We start from the raw sequence: 18,202 nt of genomic DNA, 5'->3' as shown, positions 1-18,202 counted from the left end.
ACTCTCACTTTATCCAATGAAAGCCTTAAACTGGTTGGGGACAGAGTACTTGCCACTTGTGTGGTGGCTACTTGCTCCCATATGAATGTGACCAGTTACTGTGATCTCTATTTGAAGCCCTTACTAGTGTGCATCCACTACATTGTCTACAATCCCAAATTTGGGCGGGGGGGGGGCTTTTTGCTATTTTATGTTTGCTGCTACTGGACATCTGGCTGTTGTATAAACTATTCAGTTTTAATTATATTATGAGCCTCCCAGAAAATCACTATTGAGAAGTAGTGTATAAATAAATATGTATCTGCAGAATTGGTGTAGAGGACTGACCACAACATTCAAAACTCTAGCCACTAAAGTTCTTTAGCTCAACTGGGGTATTACTTATTCTCCTACTCTGTGATTACAGCTTACAAGAACTCTGACCTGAGTTACTGAATTGATAAATGTTTCATTTGCATGCTGCATTGTTCCCAGCATTATACCACACTTGCTTTTAATTCTTTTATTAGGATTAGTAAAACCTTGTGCTATTTTTATTACTACAGAAAATGAGATCAAATTTATTCATTTATTCATCTGTTTTGGTCATCTAAGAAAAAAATTCTGATACAGTATCAGCATTATTCATAGAAAGCAATCTCACAGAGGATACACTCATTTATGCCAAAGAAACCTAAAGAGTAAAAATAATAGTAATTGAATATATAGCAAAATTGTTTACTCATAATAATATAATTGGCTTCTTTCCACCTCTGTTTCTTAGCAGCACCACAATTCCAGTCCAAGGGTATGTTCCCACTGGGCTTTTATTGCATGTGCCCACAGTTGCTTCCTTCTGCAATGCTGCTGGTACTGTCTGCAATAAATAGCCCAGTGAGTGAGCAAAACCATCCTAAGGGACAGGGTGGTGACAACCACAAATTTTGGCTGGCTAGGAAGTGTACCAAGACTTATATGGAACCCTGCTTATAGTTATAGTCCATTTGCCTAGTCTGATCACTTGGTATTAAAACTGCATCTTTTCTATGTAAAAAGGGTATCACTGAAAAGACTAGGGGTTTTCCTTTGACAACAGGAGACTGTTTCAGATAAATTAAATGGTTTCTGGACTATAAAAGATCGATCTTCTCATCTGTCTTGTTATGTTTTAGCTAGTAAAGAAACAAAGGAAATCCTGGGGCCTGACGCTCAAGCAGATGAATCTGGATGTACAGGTATTTGTCCATACAAATTGTAGTTTGTGTTTGGCATCCTTAGCATATGGTTGGGGTCTGCATAACAGCACATTCTCAGGAAAGGAAATTCTTCTTACATTACCTTCTGGTCTCATTCCATCTATTTTTCTCCATATGTATACTGCTGAGTCTGTAATTAAAAGTTTACAAAACATAGAAAAAGTACTACTGAAGAAGGCTAATCTGGTCTCCCATTCAAACAGTTTTGAGGTGCTGCTAATCAATTACACCTTTGCAGTCTCTTGGCTGCTTTTTGATTCAAGGAGCAGGAGCAGGAACAGTAGATGAACAATTTATATCTGGTTCGTTGCAAGATTAAAAGAGAGCATAAGGATGGGATGCAGCTGAGGTAACAGTATTAGCTGTAATTTTTAATGCTATATTTTATGCTCAACAATGTATGTAAAAATAGCTTATATAATGAACCCACAAGAAACTGAGGATGTCAGTTCCATTTTTTTATATGGATGGAAATTAATGATTCCTTGCATGGGGTTTTTAATTGGCACTATAACATTACTGTGAACTGAATGACGTAGACCTCAGTGGTACATTTGACCTCCCACAGGGTTTATGCATCCTGCAAGCTCATATTAAGATTGTAGGAATCTCGATTTTCTAGGCCTAGAAAACTATTTGAAAATTCATTGGTCAAAGCAATAAAGGCTGAAAATAAGGAAGTAAGCAAAAAGGAACGGAAGTGCTTCTACCACAATAGAAACTCCTACACATGCTGTACTTCCTGAACATCACTACAACAAGGAAGTGCTGTGTGCAGGAATAACATTTTGCATTTCAGTGCCAAAGAGGGTTTTTTCAGAGACTCTGTACATGTAATTGTAGCTGCTAGATCATTGCTGCTGTGCCTGACAGTGCTCTAAACTGAAGCTTGTAAAGGTCATTTTGGTTTTAAATTTGAGATTAGCAGTTTTGGGAAGTGGGGTTGGTAACTTGATAATTTTTCAAATTATATTTGTAAATCATTTTTCTCCTTGCAATTTAAAAGAACATAACAATAAAAAACAGCCAGTGAAGGCAACAAAATTAAAATTATGTAGGCCTGATACAATATACCAGTATCATGTTCAGAAAGTCATTATGGATTGTAACTTGTAGGCTTACTCTCAGGAGGAAATTTCATAAGCCTGACCACACAACCGAAACTTGCCCTATGATACCAGAAGCATGGAGATTGCAAAAATCAAAAACAGCTCTCGTTCTTTAGATAACAAGGCATATGGATTAAGGCCTTGCAAGATATTCTGAGAGGGCAGAGAGTAAGTGGAGATTTGAAATAGCAGTGGCATTATTATAGTTAATATAGCAGTATGATGTATCTCTGATAAAGTCTTCACTTCTGTAACTGAGATCTAAAGGAAAAGTATAGGAACAAGTGTTTGAAGAGTGCAGCAGTTATGCTGTAATCCACCCGGAGAAGAAAGGTTATTGGGTGGATTAAAAATATAATTAGTAAAATAAAAGGCACCTGGGTTGGAGAGATGCAGAGGAGGTAAGGACCTTGCAGAATGAGAAACTAAGGAGTAGAAAGGAATGAACATTTTCCCTATTTTTTCGGATTGGCTTGGGATTTCTCCAGGCTTTTAAGAAGAAAAATTTAAACCGTCATTTGTTATGAACTGCCCAGAGAGCTTCAGCTATTGCATAGTATAAAAATAAAATAAATAACCCCAAAAATCAAAAATGAGAACTTGCGGAGGTATCAAGACACTCCCTTGCAATCTCCAAAGCTGCCTCCTGCAACCCGAAAATATGTTTTCCTCTTTCTTATTGGCAATGGCATAGGATCAGCAGCAACAGGGGAGGCCAGAGGAGTTAAGTTTCTTCCCTGAGCCCCCTGTCACTCAGTCATGAAATCATGGGGCTTACAATAGTGTGGTAGCTGTAGCACCTTTCGACATCTTCTAGATTACATTGCAAGAGCTCCTGAAAAGAATTGCAGTTACTGTAATTCACCAAGTCTTATCACGCTTGTGGTTGAGCAGCTGTCCTTTTAGCTATCTCTATTGCCATTACTGTTCTCACACCATTGCTGAACAAAGTGAGATTAAGGGGTGGCACGTATGGCTTTGAAGGAGTACAGGAGAATGGCCAAGATGTGGGAGGGGCCAGGGAAGCTGGGAGTTCCTCTCCAAACATTTTCCTCTTCCTTTTTGAGGCATCTTTTCTAACCTCCATTCCCTACCCCCAATCCCCCGCCCCGCCAAGGTTCTCTTCTACTTCTGGTGGCACTACAAGGAGGATTGGTTAAAAAACCCCAATCAGCCAATGAATCAGGTAGTTCCAGAAGACTGGCTCTTGGTGTGACCAATCAAAAGGCTTTGTGCGTTCCATCTTTTCCTCTGTAACATTTTGGGGAGGGGGGAGGTAAGAAACAGTGAGGAAATGTGGGAGGGTTACAAATGTAAGAGTCAACTGGACCACTTTTACAATTCTGTGAATGAGACAGGATGATTGCATAGTACAAACCCCATCTGAAAGTACCCTGAGCCTTTTACATTTTTATGTTCCTTTTAGAAATCCCTGAAAATGCATGTAAAAGAGCTCAATGTATTACTGATCTAATTTAGAGCAATTCCCTTGAATCCAAATAAGGATTTTAAGACTGACAAGTGGTCCTCAATTTTCACTTACAACTTCAGAGTTGCTTCAGTCATTGTTTAAACTCTGAAGTCAGGTTTCTGTGACATAGTAAGCCTTTTTTTCTCTTTTTGGTGGCAAACATAGTGTTTTGAGCAGCCTGAAATATTTCACTCCTCCCCACCTCCATTCTGTTTGCTGATCCTATTCACAGCCTTGCCACCAATCAGTTCCAGCTTTGATTTTTTTTATAACGTTAGGTCATCTTCCTGAGAACAGTGGTGTCATGTCAGAGTTGGTTACAAGATAATCATCCTTGGAAAACAAAGCTAATCAATCAATGGCAGTGATTTCTGAAGCATGTTGTCATAACTCTTACTTTCACATGTTTCTTTCTTTCTTTCTTTCTTTTTTTTTTTTTTTTTGAGTCCCCTTTTGCTCTGCTTGCCCTAAATAATAATTGAAATGGAAGGTTCAGCTCAGCTGACTTGCAAAATCATATGCCTCCACATCATCTGCAGCCTACCTATTGATGGAGCCACTAAATATCATACTGCAATTATAAATATTCAAGCTGATCAAAATGAATATATCAGAAACAGTATTTTGGAAAAAATGTATTTTATGTGAAAATTCATTTTGACAGAGATACTTCGCACCAGACATCTTATATTTACCTTTGTATTTTACATGGCTCTGAGACATAGGTTTTAAAGCATTTTGAAAGTTATCTCAAAGCTTAGGATAATGAACAAAAGGCATAATATGAAGAATGCATACAGGTGGTCTGTGGGTTCCAAAAATAACATCATGAGGTAAGACATAGCATGAAATATTGACACTCCCTCACTGGCTGCTGAAGCCCATATTTGAGTTTTTTAACTTACACCTTCTACTTGTTTTGAAGTTTCACAGTCATAAAAGCTATTATCTTTAAAAATGACAAACCACATAATAATAATAATTGTTATTAAAATCAATTCATGCTTTACAAATGCTCCTTTAATTCCAGTAAAAGAAGATGAATGTGATTCAGATGCAGAAAATGAACAAAATCACGACCCTAACGTTGAAGAATTTCTGCAGCAAGAAGACACGGCAGTTATCTACCCTGAAGCACCTGAGGAGGATCAGAGACAAGGCACACCAGAGGCCAGTGGCCAGGATGAAAATGGCAAGTATCACCTTCGTTTTTCATAAATTGTAAAATGCTTTAATTGCAAGCAATCACTGTATGCATTGCCTCCTGCTTTGAACTTAGTGAAAGAATGGTGCCACTTCAAGAGAAGAAACATCTAATGATTCACATATAATAGATATAGAAGATTGCTTTTGTGTTCAAAACTTAAAGTTATTTTTAGGACTTCATTTTTCTGTTCCATAGATTCCCAATAAATCAGTTCCGGTTTCTATGGTTCAAGCATTTCATTTAGGTAACATAACAGTAGTTCAACTGGAGTATTCTTCCTTCTAATGCAAGGGCAGCATAATCCAGTGTGTCTGCCTGTAACCCTCCAGACTTGGAGACTTATGGAAGGAGCACAGAGGTGAGGATTGCCTTGGTTTTACACTGACTTGCAAGGGAGAAGCTGGAGGTATCATTATGATTCCTTGTAGGATAGCGGTGTCTGCTTCTCTGCTCCTTCCCCCCTGCATTACCTCAGTGCTGCCTCCAAGGTTCATTCTTGTAACCTTGTGCCACAGTTGGTCCAGAAAGAAGTCTGCCCTGTGTGAGGGCACCAGGAGTGCACTCTGAATTCAGAGTCACAGCTCAGACCTCACAGCATTTTTCCAAGGTCTTAGTGAGATTTCTGAATTATCCTGTGGCCATCTAGGGAACATCCAGCAGCCAAAAAATTATCACATCAGTCTACTAAGTACTATTAGAATTAGCATGTAAATGTGGGTTCCAGTCCCCCCAATGTTTTTAATATCAGTACTATAAAAGCATGAGTGAGCAAAGTTAGAGTGGGATCTACTGATATATCACTGAAGGATTTGCAGTAGTTTGGCAAAAGATTGAAACCCAGTTGTTTAATAACAGCACAAAATACTTCCCCAACACCATCCTAAATTGTTTAGAATCTCTAACCTTCATAACTCAGATGTAGAATACACTTGTACCTGCATGTCATCTCAGTATATAGCTTATGGGGTGCAATAGGTAATCAGCTTTACTTCCTGAACCAGCATTTTGCATCTGATTCTCACCCATTCCCCACACTGTTTAGTACCTGGCATCAGCTGGTAGACCTCAATGTTCTGCTAAAAAAACAAAATTATTTTTCCGAAACAAAGGTCTGCTCACACCTAATGTACAGAATTTGGATATTCCATGTTCCCAAAAGACTTACAGTCAGCATTACAGATTTCCCCCAAAGCAGTGAAAGTTGGATAGAACAGGATCAGGTGGAATTGGTCCTCTAAGCAGATGATGGAGGAAGGATCTTTTTCTGAAAAGTAGGACCTGCTGGGGACAGAGGAAAAGAAGAGGCTGCATTAATAGAAGTATAACTTCCAAATCCCATGAAGTACTAGTTCTCCTTTACTCCATGCTTGTAAAATGGTGAGCAAAGTGTTTTGTGCAGTGTGGTATGTATTAGGTGCAATACAGTGCAATTCTATGTGTGCCTAATTAAAAGCAAGCACCTTTGAGTTCACTGGGGCTTCTTATTCCTAGGTAAATAGGCATAAAATCAAAGCTTTCAAAATTAGGTTGTATTTATTTGTGTCCTACCTTTCTATGAAAGAAAATGCTACTCAGGGTGGCTTGATAGGGTTTTGATGTGAGGTAGAAAATTCCATGTTGAAAGGAAGTGCTTTTTATGGATCCGTTACTCAAAATTTATTATTACCTGCTGTGAAATGTCATCAAAATAAAACTGCTTTTAAAGAGACTTGCTAAATTAACTGGTATCAGTAGCTGCATTTTTTCTTACACACAATCCAGTAATGTAATGGTCTGTAATACTTATATCTACCTTAAGTTATAATCCAGACAGCTTATATTAGAAATACATGTAGCTCAGCTCACAGACATGTACACTTCCATTGCACTGCACAGTTGAATCATTGGCAAAAATGACCTTCATTTCCTTTGAAGTATGGTTCAAGTAGCTGGAGGCAAGATACTTTACTTTGTGGATCCATAACCTTATCCAATATGACAAGTAGAAGCATTTTAAAGAGCATGAAAGAGTGGTGTTATCCAAAATACGAAAAGCTATTGTAGATGAACTATGCTGAAGCTGCTATGTAAATAGGCTTTTTGAAAAGACTTTGTTTGTAACCCCATCTGCGAAAATGTGCACTAGCTGACTGTAGTTTGCTTTAGCTTTTTGGACAAGGCAAACAAGTGCAAAGCAGGCTTATTAAGCAATGCCTAGATTTTGGACAGTATTGAATTGGGTTCACATTTTTAATGTAAAAGAAACTACATGTAATGCAGCCTTAAGGAATTTAGAGCAGTGATGAGGATGTCCCATCTTGCCTATCTTTTGTATCCCTGGAATAATAGGATACATTTGCCCTGGTTCTTCCTTCCCAGTTCTTGTATATCGTTTCTTTCACATGGTAAGCAATAATCATCTAAAGCGGCCTTCTTCAACTCAGTGCCATCCAGATGGTTTGACCTATAGCTCTCAATTTTCTTGGCTACTGGCCGTGCTGACTGGGGCCAATGGAAGAACATGAGGGTGGGAAAGGTTGGTCTAAAGAATACTTCCTTGATGTTTGCACATTTTTGAAACAACCAGAGTGGGTTCTCCTCAGTCATTCAAGGGAAGAACATCTATGTGCATAAGCAAGCACAAAAACATTGATTATTTGCTGGGCCATATATCATCCTATTGTGGTCTCACTATAATATCTCACATATTTTGTAACCAGGATACATAAAGACTGTATTTAAATTTTAGGCCTTCATAGTCCCTTTTCATAGTCTGTATAGTGTATCTGCAAGAGTAATTTTGTTCCTTTGAAAAAAGAATTAAACTCCCAGAGGCTCATCTCTGACTATACTATAATTGTAATTTATAGAAGGCTTGGCTATTCCTTTAAGGTTCCTTAAAAACTGACTGAGAGTGAACTGATGAACATGAGAAGGCAGTTTCAGCATGGAATTAAAGCATAAGTTAAACTGTATTTCATTTTATAAACTTTTGCACATTCCTTCTCAAGCCTCATTGGATGAACTGTGGAAGCTGGCTAGTTAGCTAAGTTCTGCTGTGCCATAGTGGAAATCTTACTACCTTCATCAAGCTAATAATTCTTGCAAAGCTACCTGTAATTTTCTCTGTGCTGTAGGCGTGGCAGCCAGAGCTTGTGGACACTTTATACACATTCCTTGCACAGTGGAAAGCAAACATATATCTTTAAAGAACTGGTGGATTTGCTTAAACACTATGCTTTAATAATTAGCAGAATAAAAGTGTTTTCTTATTCTTATTTAGGCACACCAGATGCATTTTCCCAGCTGCTTACATGCCCTTACTGTGATAGAGGGTACAAACGCTTTACCTCTCTAAAGGAACACATTAAATATCGCCATGAAAAAAATGAAGATAACTTTAGTTGCTCTGTGTGCAGTTACACGTTTGCATATAGAACACAACTTGAACGCCATATGACATCACATAAATCAGGAAGAGATCAAGTAAGTGACTATTCTATTGTTCTATCCTTCTAAAGGTTGTGTTAAGCATTTTTGTTTTTGTGTGCTTTTGAATTTGCTTCTTTGTACAAAAAGGTGTAAAGGTATGCTTACCTTTAAAATACTATGGTCTAGAATAGAATCTAAAATAATTGTTTTACTTGGAAAGACTTAAACCTTATGTGAGATTATGATCAGTCATTGCCAGGTTTAGTGTTGTCAGACTTCGTAGACTATAATCAACTGTATCACCTCACTATACCATGTCATTTATGAAGATTAAGTCTCTTAACTGTTCAGTTCTATACTTTTCTCACGGAAGAAAACTTCAGTGGATCTAATTTCCTTGTTTGGAATGTACCTACATTATTTACAGGAACACAAGACTAATTCTTTATGCACAAAGTGATACAGTATTCAGCAAATCCTTTCAGAGATTCAGCAGTATTTTAAGCATTCCCCCCCCCCATCACATAGCAAACTAGACAAAATTTGTTTTTGCACAAGTCATGGTTCATGCAACTGATTACTCAAACAGGGAACTTATGAATATTTTATTTCATTTTTATAGTGCCCAGTAGCTGATGCTTTATTGTTAAAAACAACAACAGACATAAAATGATAACCCCATAGCAGTTGCATCCAAATCACCACAAAGGTATAGCAGCAGTACAGGATAAAATGCAGTATTAAAAACTAAAGTTAAAAAGTTAACTATTAAGATGCTGGGTCAATAAAAGCTTTTCACCTGGCACCAAAAAGAATACAAAGTAGGCACCAGGCACAACTCTTTGGAGAGCTTATTCTGTAGCCAGGGTGCCACAACTGTAAATGCCCTCCTGGTAGCCACCCTCCTTACTTCCTTTAGAAGGGGCTTCTGGAGAAGGACCCCTTCAGATAACCTTTCCCCAGGCTGTTTAGGGCTCTGAATGTTAATACTAGCACTTTGAATCAGGCCAGACTTCAACTGGCAGCCATTGCAGTTGGAAAAGAACTGGCATAACGTGTTCTTGTAAGCCAGTGCCCATTAACAATCTAGCTGTCCTGTTTTGGATCAGTTGCAGTCTCTGGACCATTTTCAAAGGCAGTCTCACATACAACACATTGCAGTAATCCAAGTAAGCGGTTACCAGAGCATGGATTACTGTAGCTGGGCTCTGTCTGTCCAGATAGGGTCATAAGTAATATATTACAGGAAGGGGAATACTGGGCACCGGCGTATAGTTGCTAACATCCTCCAAGTCCAGGTTAGGCTTTTTTAGGAGTGGCTGAATTACAGCCTCATTTAAAGAGGCTGGCAGCACTCCCTCTCTCAAGGAAGCATTTACAGCCTCCTGGAGCAAAGTGCAAATGCCTTCCTTAATTCTTGTAATAAGCCGCGATGGGCAAGAATCAAGCACACAAGTGGTGGACTGGACTTGAGCAAGCACTTGTCCATGTCCACAGGTCTCAATAAGTGAAGCTCACCCGATAAAACGGAACCAGGCAGTGGTCTTTTGATGGAACTGCATTAATTGTGGTGTTCTATTCATGAGGAATCCAAGCTACTTTATCTTCAAAGTGCTGTGCAAATTCATCACAGTGAACTACTGCGGGCTCCACAGTTTCTTTCTTTGCAGAATATAGTAGGCGAGTAGCCACAATTCATGATGTCTGGAATTATTTTCAGTTATATCCTACCCTTTTTTTCTGCACAACAGCTTACAGAATCCTCCATTTTGTCAACACAGCAACCCTGTGAGGTGGGTTAGGCTGAGAGGCAGTAACTGATCCTAAGTCACCCTGTGAGTTTCATGGCCAAGTGGGAAAAAGATGTGGGAACTGACATGCTGACCGCTATATCACCCTGGTTCTCTATAGACAAAAAAGCACCCTGCAACAGCTGGGAGGGTAATTCCCACCACTGAAAAGATTGTGCATGAGGCAGCCACCAAAGGAAGGAAGGAAGGAAGGAAAGAAAATTGACTTTTATGAAGTGTTCATCACTCAGTTGCCCTCATTTTCTCTCCCTACTCACACCTCTCTCTAGCTCTCACAGAAGTAAGGATTAGCAATTTCCTTTTGTAAGAACACAACATTCTTTTCCAAAGTTTCTTTAGATTGTTTAGCCAGAAACACCAAACCCTCTGTTTCCCAGTGGAAAATGTTCTAACAAAAAGCTCGATCTGGTTCTAGCTTGCTTCTAGTTCGAACAACTAAAGCATGTTGCAGCATCTCTTTTTCTGTGATTTCCGTGTATTGTAACATACTTTGTGTGCTGAAGAGTTGAGCAGATCTAGGCCTTCTTTGCTTGCTAAGTAATATCATCAACTGAACTGTAATACACCGTAGAATGCTATTTACTGTAACCATGAATTCACTGGACAGCCCTGGGCAAAGGACTATATCGCAGCATCAATTGTATATCTGACAATTGGGAAATTAGGGACTCAACTTGTGTAACTGTTCTGATGATAAAATGATATGGGCTAGCACCTTAAAAGATTCAAGAACTAAACAATTGTTTTATTACCCATGCTTTTGATACTGTCTACAAAGACTTATTTTTCTTAGGCATCTTTAATAAACCATCAGTCATGCATTTTAGTTATTTATAATTAATTTCTTACATTATTTTCCATTCCTTTCAATCTGCTGGCATCTGTCAGGCAGTTAGCAGATGTGGGTCATGACTGCCCAATCGATATCAGGAGGCTGAGAAAACTAAAAATAATGCTGAGTTTACGGGATCTTCCGCTGTGCAATCTGCAGGTGCAGTCCAGTTCCATTCAAGTTAATGTAGGACTTTTCATTTGCTGGTTCACACTAAATATGGATTGGTGTTTATAGGGACAAGATGCAGTAATAATTAAGCACTTTTAAGTTCCATTAATTTCAGTGGAGAAGATAAGCACATGCTTAAATCTATGCCATCAAAATCAATGAGACTTTAAAATGCTTTATATTGGCTGGACTGTGCTCTAATAAATTAGAACTAATGAAATAACTCAAGCTGAGGAAAGCTGTGAAGGATAGAACATTTTGGAGGTCACGATAAGTTGGAAACAACTTGACAGCACATAGCAGCAACAATGAAATAACTCTTCACCAATAATAACAAGTATTATATAACATTAGCTTTTCATCATATTGAAGTTGTTGTCTATTTTTATTAAAGCAAATAAAAAATTTTAAATAGTTAATCTTAACTGTCTCAAAATGAAATTGGCATTTGCTGAATTTTTAAAGTGCCAGCTAGACATAATATCATGCTCAATTTATCTGGACTAGAGGAGGAAACATGGCAATGCAGATTCAGGGCACTGTTGCCCAGTATGTTTACTTCAATGTCAGGCAGTTACTTTCCCAGTGCTGAAGGAAGTTGAGCAGTCATTGCTTGTGTGAATCCTCCATTGTTCCTTTCCATTTGACATAATCTTCCTGGGTATCTCCTGTTATGGAATATGATGGATTGCTGTCCACCAAAAAAGAAATGGGTGTCCAGTACCCAGGCTGAATTACATGCATTCCCTCATTGGTAGCCACCGTGTGCCAGCATGCTCTGAGTAGCCATAAATGGGTCCATGGCCATCTGCCTTCCATCTTTATACAAGGGGGTCTTCAAACTTTTTTAACGCTATTCATTAAGAATTTCAAAAGCAAATTACATCCCTTTTCTGCATAGTCACCTTCCCTTGTGATGCATTTTTCCCAGCACTGTACCAACTATTTCATGCCACCAGCAAAAATATATAAAATGTATTTATAAAATATAAAAGTGCAGAAACTTTTTGAAGACCCCCCCCCCCATACATTGGAGTCCTGGGGAGATTTGAACTGGGGAAACGTCTAATCTGGCAACACAAATCAAAATGTGTAAGTGGAAAAATGATAGCTCTTTTTGCAGAAAGCCTTAAAATCCAGATGAAGAATGGCTGAACTCTAAACTCTTCTGAAATTGTGAAGCTTGCCAAATCCTATTCTTGCTATTATTATTGCTATATTTATATTTATTTATATTAATATTATTTATAGTCCACTTATTCCCAAAACTGGGTAGATACAGGCACACAGATGCACATGCACGTATTAAAAAGTTTTAAAGTGAGGTAGCAAAAATATGACTCTACCAATCATAAAAATCTCTCTTGCTACTCTCTTAAGTCCACTCCTCCTAGTTACTGTTATCTTAAATGAAGTAGGCCTCTAGACCTAAATCATAGTAAGTATACTTTAAAATATAGTGACAGCTTCTGTTTTACAGTCATCTTACTAATGATGATTATTAGCTATTTGTGAGTTCTACTAACTTTTACAATATAATTTCTGTGCATTTATTTGGAGAATGATTTGTGACTGCATTTGTTACTGGACCACCTTCTGTAGAGCAGTTCGGTGATGTCGTTACGTAAAGGAATTCAAGGCCAACAGTAAGAGCTGGAAGCATGTAAATGGAAAAATCATTTAAAATTTGAATAGGCTTTAATGTTTCTTTGCCTCATAACCCAGATTCTTTGGATGCCTTGTACAAAAAGAATAAGGGAATGCCTTGCTAAATTCCTTAGGCACGTCAAATGGCAACACCATCTCTGCCTGAAATGTTGATATTGGGCAAAGTGATTTATGTGGCTTATTTTTCTAACTTTGCTCACTTGCTACTTGTTTTTCACAAGCAATAGCTTCTTCAATCATCTGAAGATTTTTAACTCTATTAAAATTTGAATTCATCTCTTTCTGTTGCAAATAAGAACTACCTCGCGTGTTTTAGTACACTTGTTTGCTTGTTGTCTTCTGACTGATCTGTATATTTTGTCTTACAGAGACATGTGACTCAGTCTAGTGGTAACCGAAAATTCAAGTGCACTGAATGTGGAAAAGCTTTCAAATATAAACATCACTTAAAGGAACACCTGCGAATCCACAGTGGTAAATATCCTTTGTTTTGCTGTTTGAATATATTTCAGTTTACCTTTCCTTTCACTTGTTGTGTGTAAACTATACCTACTACTTATATTTTGCATTATCAGTTATGTCTGCTTTGAGGTATCACACACAAGTTGCTAGTGATCAGATAAAGCAAAGGCAAGCCAAGGCGGTTGTGTAAAGTCAGGTCTGCTAGACAATATGAGAGCAGTTCAACTGTATGCCTGCTATATTGGCTAAATTGTAGAGTGACATTCAGTTTATTTTATTTTATTTTATTTTTATGCCACCCAATAGTCCAGAGGCTAAGTTGTTTCTGCCATTGGATGTCCAGTGTTGCTTCTGACATGCTCCATTTTTTAAGTTAGACTTGTAACTGGGCTGGATCCAAAGGTGTTTTTCAGACATGGCGCAGGTTAACCCCTTGTACTACAGATTTGTCAGAGAAGAGTTGCACAAAATCCAGAGACGGTCTGAATTGCACAAGACAGCTTGCGCAAAGTTCTTTGGAGCTCAAACATGAGAACCTTTAAAGAACCTGATCCAGCATTGCATAACGTCTTAAGCAACCAGTTTTCAAACATCACTAGCAAGTCTTTCCTTTCTGCTCAGAGTACTTCCAGCACAGAATGTCTATTTTAAGTTTTGCGAACTCTTGCTATAATAGCTCCTTATGCCATTTTTTTTCTCCTTCTTATCAAAGAAGGTACATAATAATACTTCATGATTGGTTCTGTTACAGCATATGACAGCTACAGCATATAAATATATCCTTTGGAAACTTACACTTTATAATATACAGATGTTACATGGAATCCTTATCATAAAGGAAAATGAACACATTCAGCAAATGTTAGTGATTATTAACTCCCCATCTGTGGAGAGAAGGTGAACGGTTAGATGTTCAAGTTCTGTCGATTCCAGGGCAATTTAGTGATAAGTAACATTCACTGGATTGTGCACATTGTAATGTTTTTTCTAAAAGCTTCAATGCAAAATTGCTTTGAGGAATGATATAATTGTATACATATGGATCTGCTTTTCATTAATTCTGCATGTAGAAATTTGGGAAATTTACTGTGCTTATACTGGGTTGAATCCAAAGCTTTTGTTCTATATGCCGAAGGCATCTTCTGCTCATGGAAGGACTGTTTTACATCATGAGTTTGCACTGTGTAAAAGAAGTGAAACTAAATTCAAGTGTTACACAGTGACCACACTTGTATATCACAATAAGCCACAATTCTAAAGAGTTGTAGCTTACGGTGAATGAGACAGCATGCATGTGTTATACTTAACTATTCACACTCCAAACTTTGCTGGTTCATTCTAAATAAGCCAGAATTTTTCAGACTTCTGCCTTATTGTGAGATGCACAGTCATCCAGTCTCTTATGAAGGTAGGAGAGTGGTAGAACCTACCTTTCATAACAGTGTGTGAACTCCTATGCAAGTTCTAAGGCTTAGAACATAGAAACAGAGTGAGTCAGAAGGGGCCTCTTGGGCCATCTTGTCTGACCGACAGCTCCACTCATGACATGCCTACCATGTGCATGTCCAGCCTGTCCTTAAATACCCTTACCTTTGGGGCTTCAGCCACCTCCTGTGGAAGCTCATTCCATGCCCTAGGCATCCTAACCATCAGGAAGTACTTCCAGGTATCCACCCTAAATCTTGGTTCCCTGAGTTTTGCTCCATTTATTGTTTCTTTCTCAGTTTTTTGGATCCAACCCTCTAACTTCTTATTTGAGATGGCTATATTATAATAGAGTCTCTCTTTTTTCTCTCTCTCTTTCTTTGTACATATCTGTTTTTTAGGAGAGAAGCCATATGAGTGCCCAAACTGCAAGAAACGTTTTTCCCATTCTGGTTCCTACAGCTCCCACATAAGCAGTAAGAAATGTATTGGTTTGGTGCCTGTGAATGGCCGAGCACGATCAGGGCTCAAGACATCTCAGTGCTCTTCCCCTTCCCTTTCTGCATCACCGGGTAGCCCAGCAAGACCACAAGTACGACAAAAGATAGAAAACAAGCCCTTACAAGAACAACTCCCTGTAAACCAAATTAAAACTGAACCTGTGGATTATGAATTCAAGCCCATAGTGGTTGCTTCAGGAATCAACTGTTCAGCCCCTTTGCAAAATGGGGTTTTTAGTGGTGGTAGCCCTTTACAGGCAACCAGTTCTACTCAGGGTGTGGTGCAAGCTGTTGTTTTGCCAACTGTTGGTCTGGTGTCTCCAATAAGTATCAACTTAGGTGACATTCAAAATGTACTTAAAGTTGCCGTGGATGGCAATGTTATAAGACAAGTATTGGAGAACAGTCACACCAATATTACATCCAAAGAACAAGAAACAATCAACACTGCATCCATACAGCAAGCTGGACATTCTGTCATTTCAGCTATCAGTCTTCCCTTGGTTGATCAAGATGGGACAACCAAAATTATCATCAACTACAGTTTGGAGCAACCTAGTCAACTTCAGGTCGTGCCACAGAACCTGAAAAAAGAAAACCCTGCCCCAACAAACAGCTGCAAGATCGAGAAGTTACCGGAAGATCTTAGAGTGAAGTCCGAGAAAGAAAAGAGCTTTGAAGGAGAGACGGATGATAGCACTTGCCTTCTTCATGATGGCTGTCCAGGAGAGACTAATGCACTTCAACAATCAAAGCACTATGATACTGAAAATCCCACTCAGCCACCTCAACTCAGTGGCGCAGAAGCTGAGAAGTCTAAATCCTCCGCTTCACCAGAAGCAGGGGAGTCTAACCTATCTCCTGGTCAGCCCCCTTTAAAAAATCTTTTATCCCTTTTAAAAGCCTATTATGCATTAAATGCACAACCAAGCTCAGAAGAGCTCTCAAAAATTGCTGATTCAGTAAATTTGCCATTAGATGTAGTAAAAAAGTGGTTTGAAAAAATGCAGGCTGGCCAAATTTCTGTGCCATCATCTGGACCATCTTCCCCTGAGCCTGACAAATTAAAAAAACCTGTAGAGAATGCTGACCACACAGGACTTACAACTTCAAATGAACAACAGGACAGCACATCTAATTCTGTAAGTCCTCTAGAGACAGATAAATCACAGACTGTTTCAACTGGATCAGTTCATCATGGTTCACGGAGTAACACACCATCCCCAACACCCCTTAACCTCTCTTCATCTAGAAATTCACAGGGTTACTTGTACCTTAATGAGGGCATCCAGGAAGAGCCACAAATAGAACCTCTTGACCTTTCACTACCAAAGCAACATGGAGAATCATTGGAACGATCTACGATAACTAGTGTTTACCAGAATAGTGCTTATTCTGTCCAAGAAGAACCTTTGAACTTGACTTGTGCAAAAAAAGAACCACAGAAGGATAGCAGTATTACAGACTCTGAACCAGTTGTAAATGTAATCCCACCAAGTGCCAATCCCATTAATATTGCTATACCTACAGTCACTGCCCAGTTACCTACAATTGTTGCCATTGCCGACCAGAACAGTGTTCCATGCTTAAGAGCTCTTGCTGCCAATAAGCAAACCATTCTTATCCCACAGGTAGCTTATACTTACTCAACCACAGTTAATCCTACAGTTCCAGAAACACCAAAACAGATGCAGGCCAATGGAAGTCAGGTATCCACATTTATATCTGTTTATATGTCAGTGTTTTAGTTGATAAAGCAAATGTCAAATGTCAGAGATCACAAAATATGGCTATGATGCATAAGTTAAACTGTCTTTTCTATGCAAATAGTTCACACTCAAAGTATAAGCAAGGGTAGACTTTTAATTCTATTTTCTAAATGCTATTTAATTATAGCACATAGTCAAATCACAGGGCCAGGAACAGATGGGATCAAGCATCTGGGAGTGACATTGCAGTTGCTTCACTCTTCCCTGTGAAAAATGGGACCTCTTAGAGTTTCAGCAGTAGTGTTGCCCTCACCCACATTTTATCTCTGTTCGGTATATTCTAGCATACTATATTCTGAAAAGTCTGCATGAAACCCTAAGTATGTATTGTATGGCTCTCAAGTTTGTCCATAATCTATGTCTGTATTTTACCTTTTTGTAGCAAAAGGCTGCTGTGATAAGGGCTGTGGTAAACATTCTGTCATTTTGATATTCCTCAAAAATGCACATTTTGCACATTGGAAACATCACTGCATTGTTTCAAGGCTCCCCCCACCCCTTAATAGCTATTTCACCTTGCCTCCATCTTCTTTCTCCATCTTCATCCACACTATCCTTTGTCTCATTTCTTATTCCATCTCGTGAGCCATGTGCTTTTGCTTACAGCAAGCACAGCATTCTTTACAGCGAAAAGCATGGCATGTTGTTGCCGCGGCCAACCAGGTTTAATGGCAGTAAGAGGTATGTTATATGGGGTGCGGCAAGGGCTCCACTGGCACAGCCCCTGCCCCTGCCCCTCAACTACAGATTGCCTATAGGGGACTGTCATGCAGGAATAACTGAAGTGCAAGGTAACCCTGGGCACTTTATGTCTGGCTTGGAGGCACGGGGAGGGTAGCTTCCATGACCTGCCAGTGTCAACCTTGGCAGGGATGAGAGGTACTAGGTGCTGACAGATTATGTACTACACCCTCATAATTTGCTTTACACACATGAAAGCTGTTTGTACCTTGTTCTGTGTCTGGGAAGCAGGATCCTGCCAAATGTGTTGGGATGTACACATTTTGTCAAATCCATTCCATCTGTTTCTCATGAATCATCAGGCATCTTTTGTTTTGTTGTCCACTTATTGACTTACTCAAGCATGCAAAAAAGTCTCCCAGAATTTACAGAACCTTTGATGCCATATAA

General features: G+C 38.9%; 1 protein-coding gene across 6 annotated transcripts in view; it reads left to right on the top strand.

The window, feature by feature from the left end:
- Window positions 1-18,202, top strand: part of ZEB1 (zinc finger E-box binding homeobox 1) — an 87,726-nt gene that overhangs the window by 64,469 nt on the left and 5,055 nt on the right. For 5 of the 6 annotated variants that reach the window (XM_044425105.1, XM_044425103.1, XM_044425108.1 and 2 more), the window contains exons 3-7: window positions 1,152-1,214; window positions 4,846-5,007; window positions 8,285-8,487; window positions 13,284-13,389; window positions 15,204-17,011. In XM_044425105.1, the coding sequence (XP_044281040.1) occupies window positions 1,152-1,214; window positions 4,846-5,007; window positions 8,285-8,487; window positions 13,284-13,389; window positions 15,204-17,011 (2,342 nt within the window). Of the gene's footprint in view, window positions 1-1,151; window positions 1,215-4,845; window positions 5,008-8,284; window positions 8,488-11,132; window positions 11,236-13,283; window positions 13,390-15,203; window positions 17,012-18,202 lie in introns of those variants that run through there. The other variant, XM_044425109.1, reaches the window with a different exon arrangement.

Source organism: Varanus komodoensis, unplaced genomic scaffold, assembly GCF_004798865.1.
Source record: "Varanus komodoensis strain SLA01 unplaced genomic scaffold, ASM479886v1 scaffold15, whole genome shotgun sequence".
NCBI lineage: Eukaryota > Metazoa > Chordata > Lepidosauria > Squamata > Varanidae > Varanus > Varanus komodoensis.
This window is presented reverse-complemented; position numbering and strand designations above follow the sequence as displayed.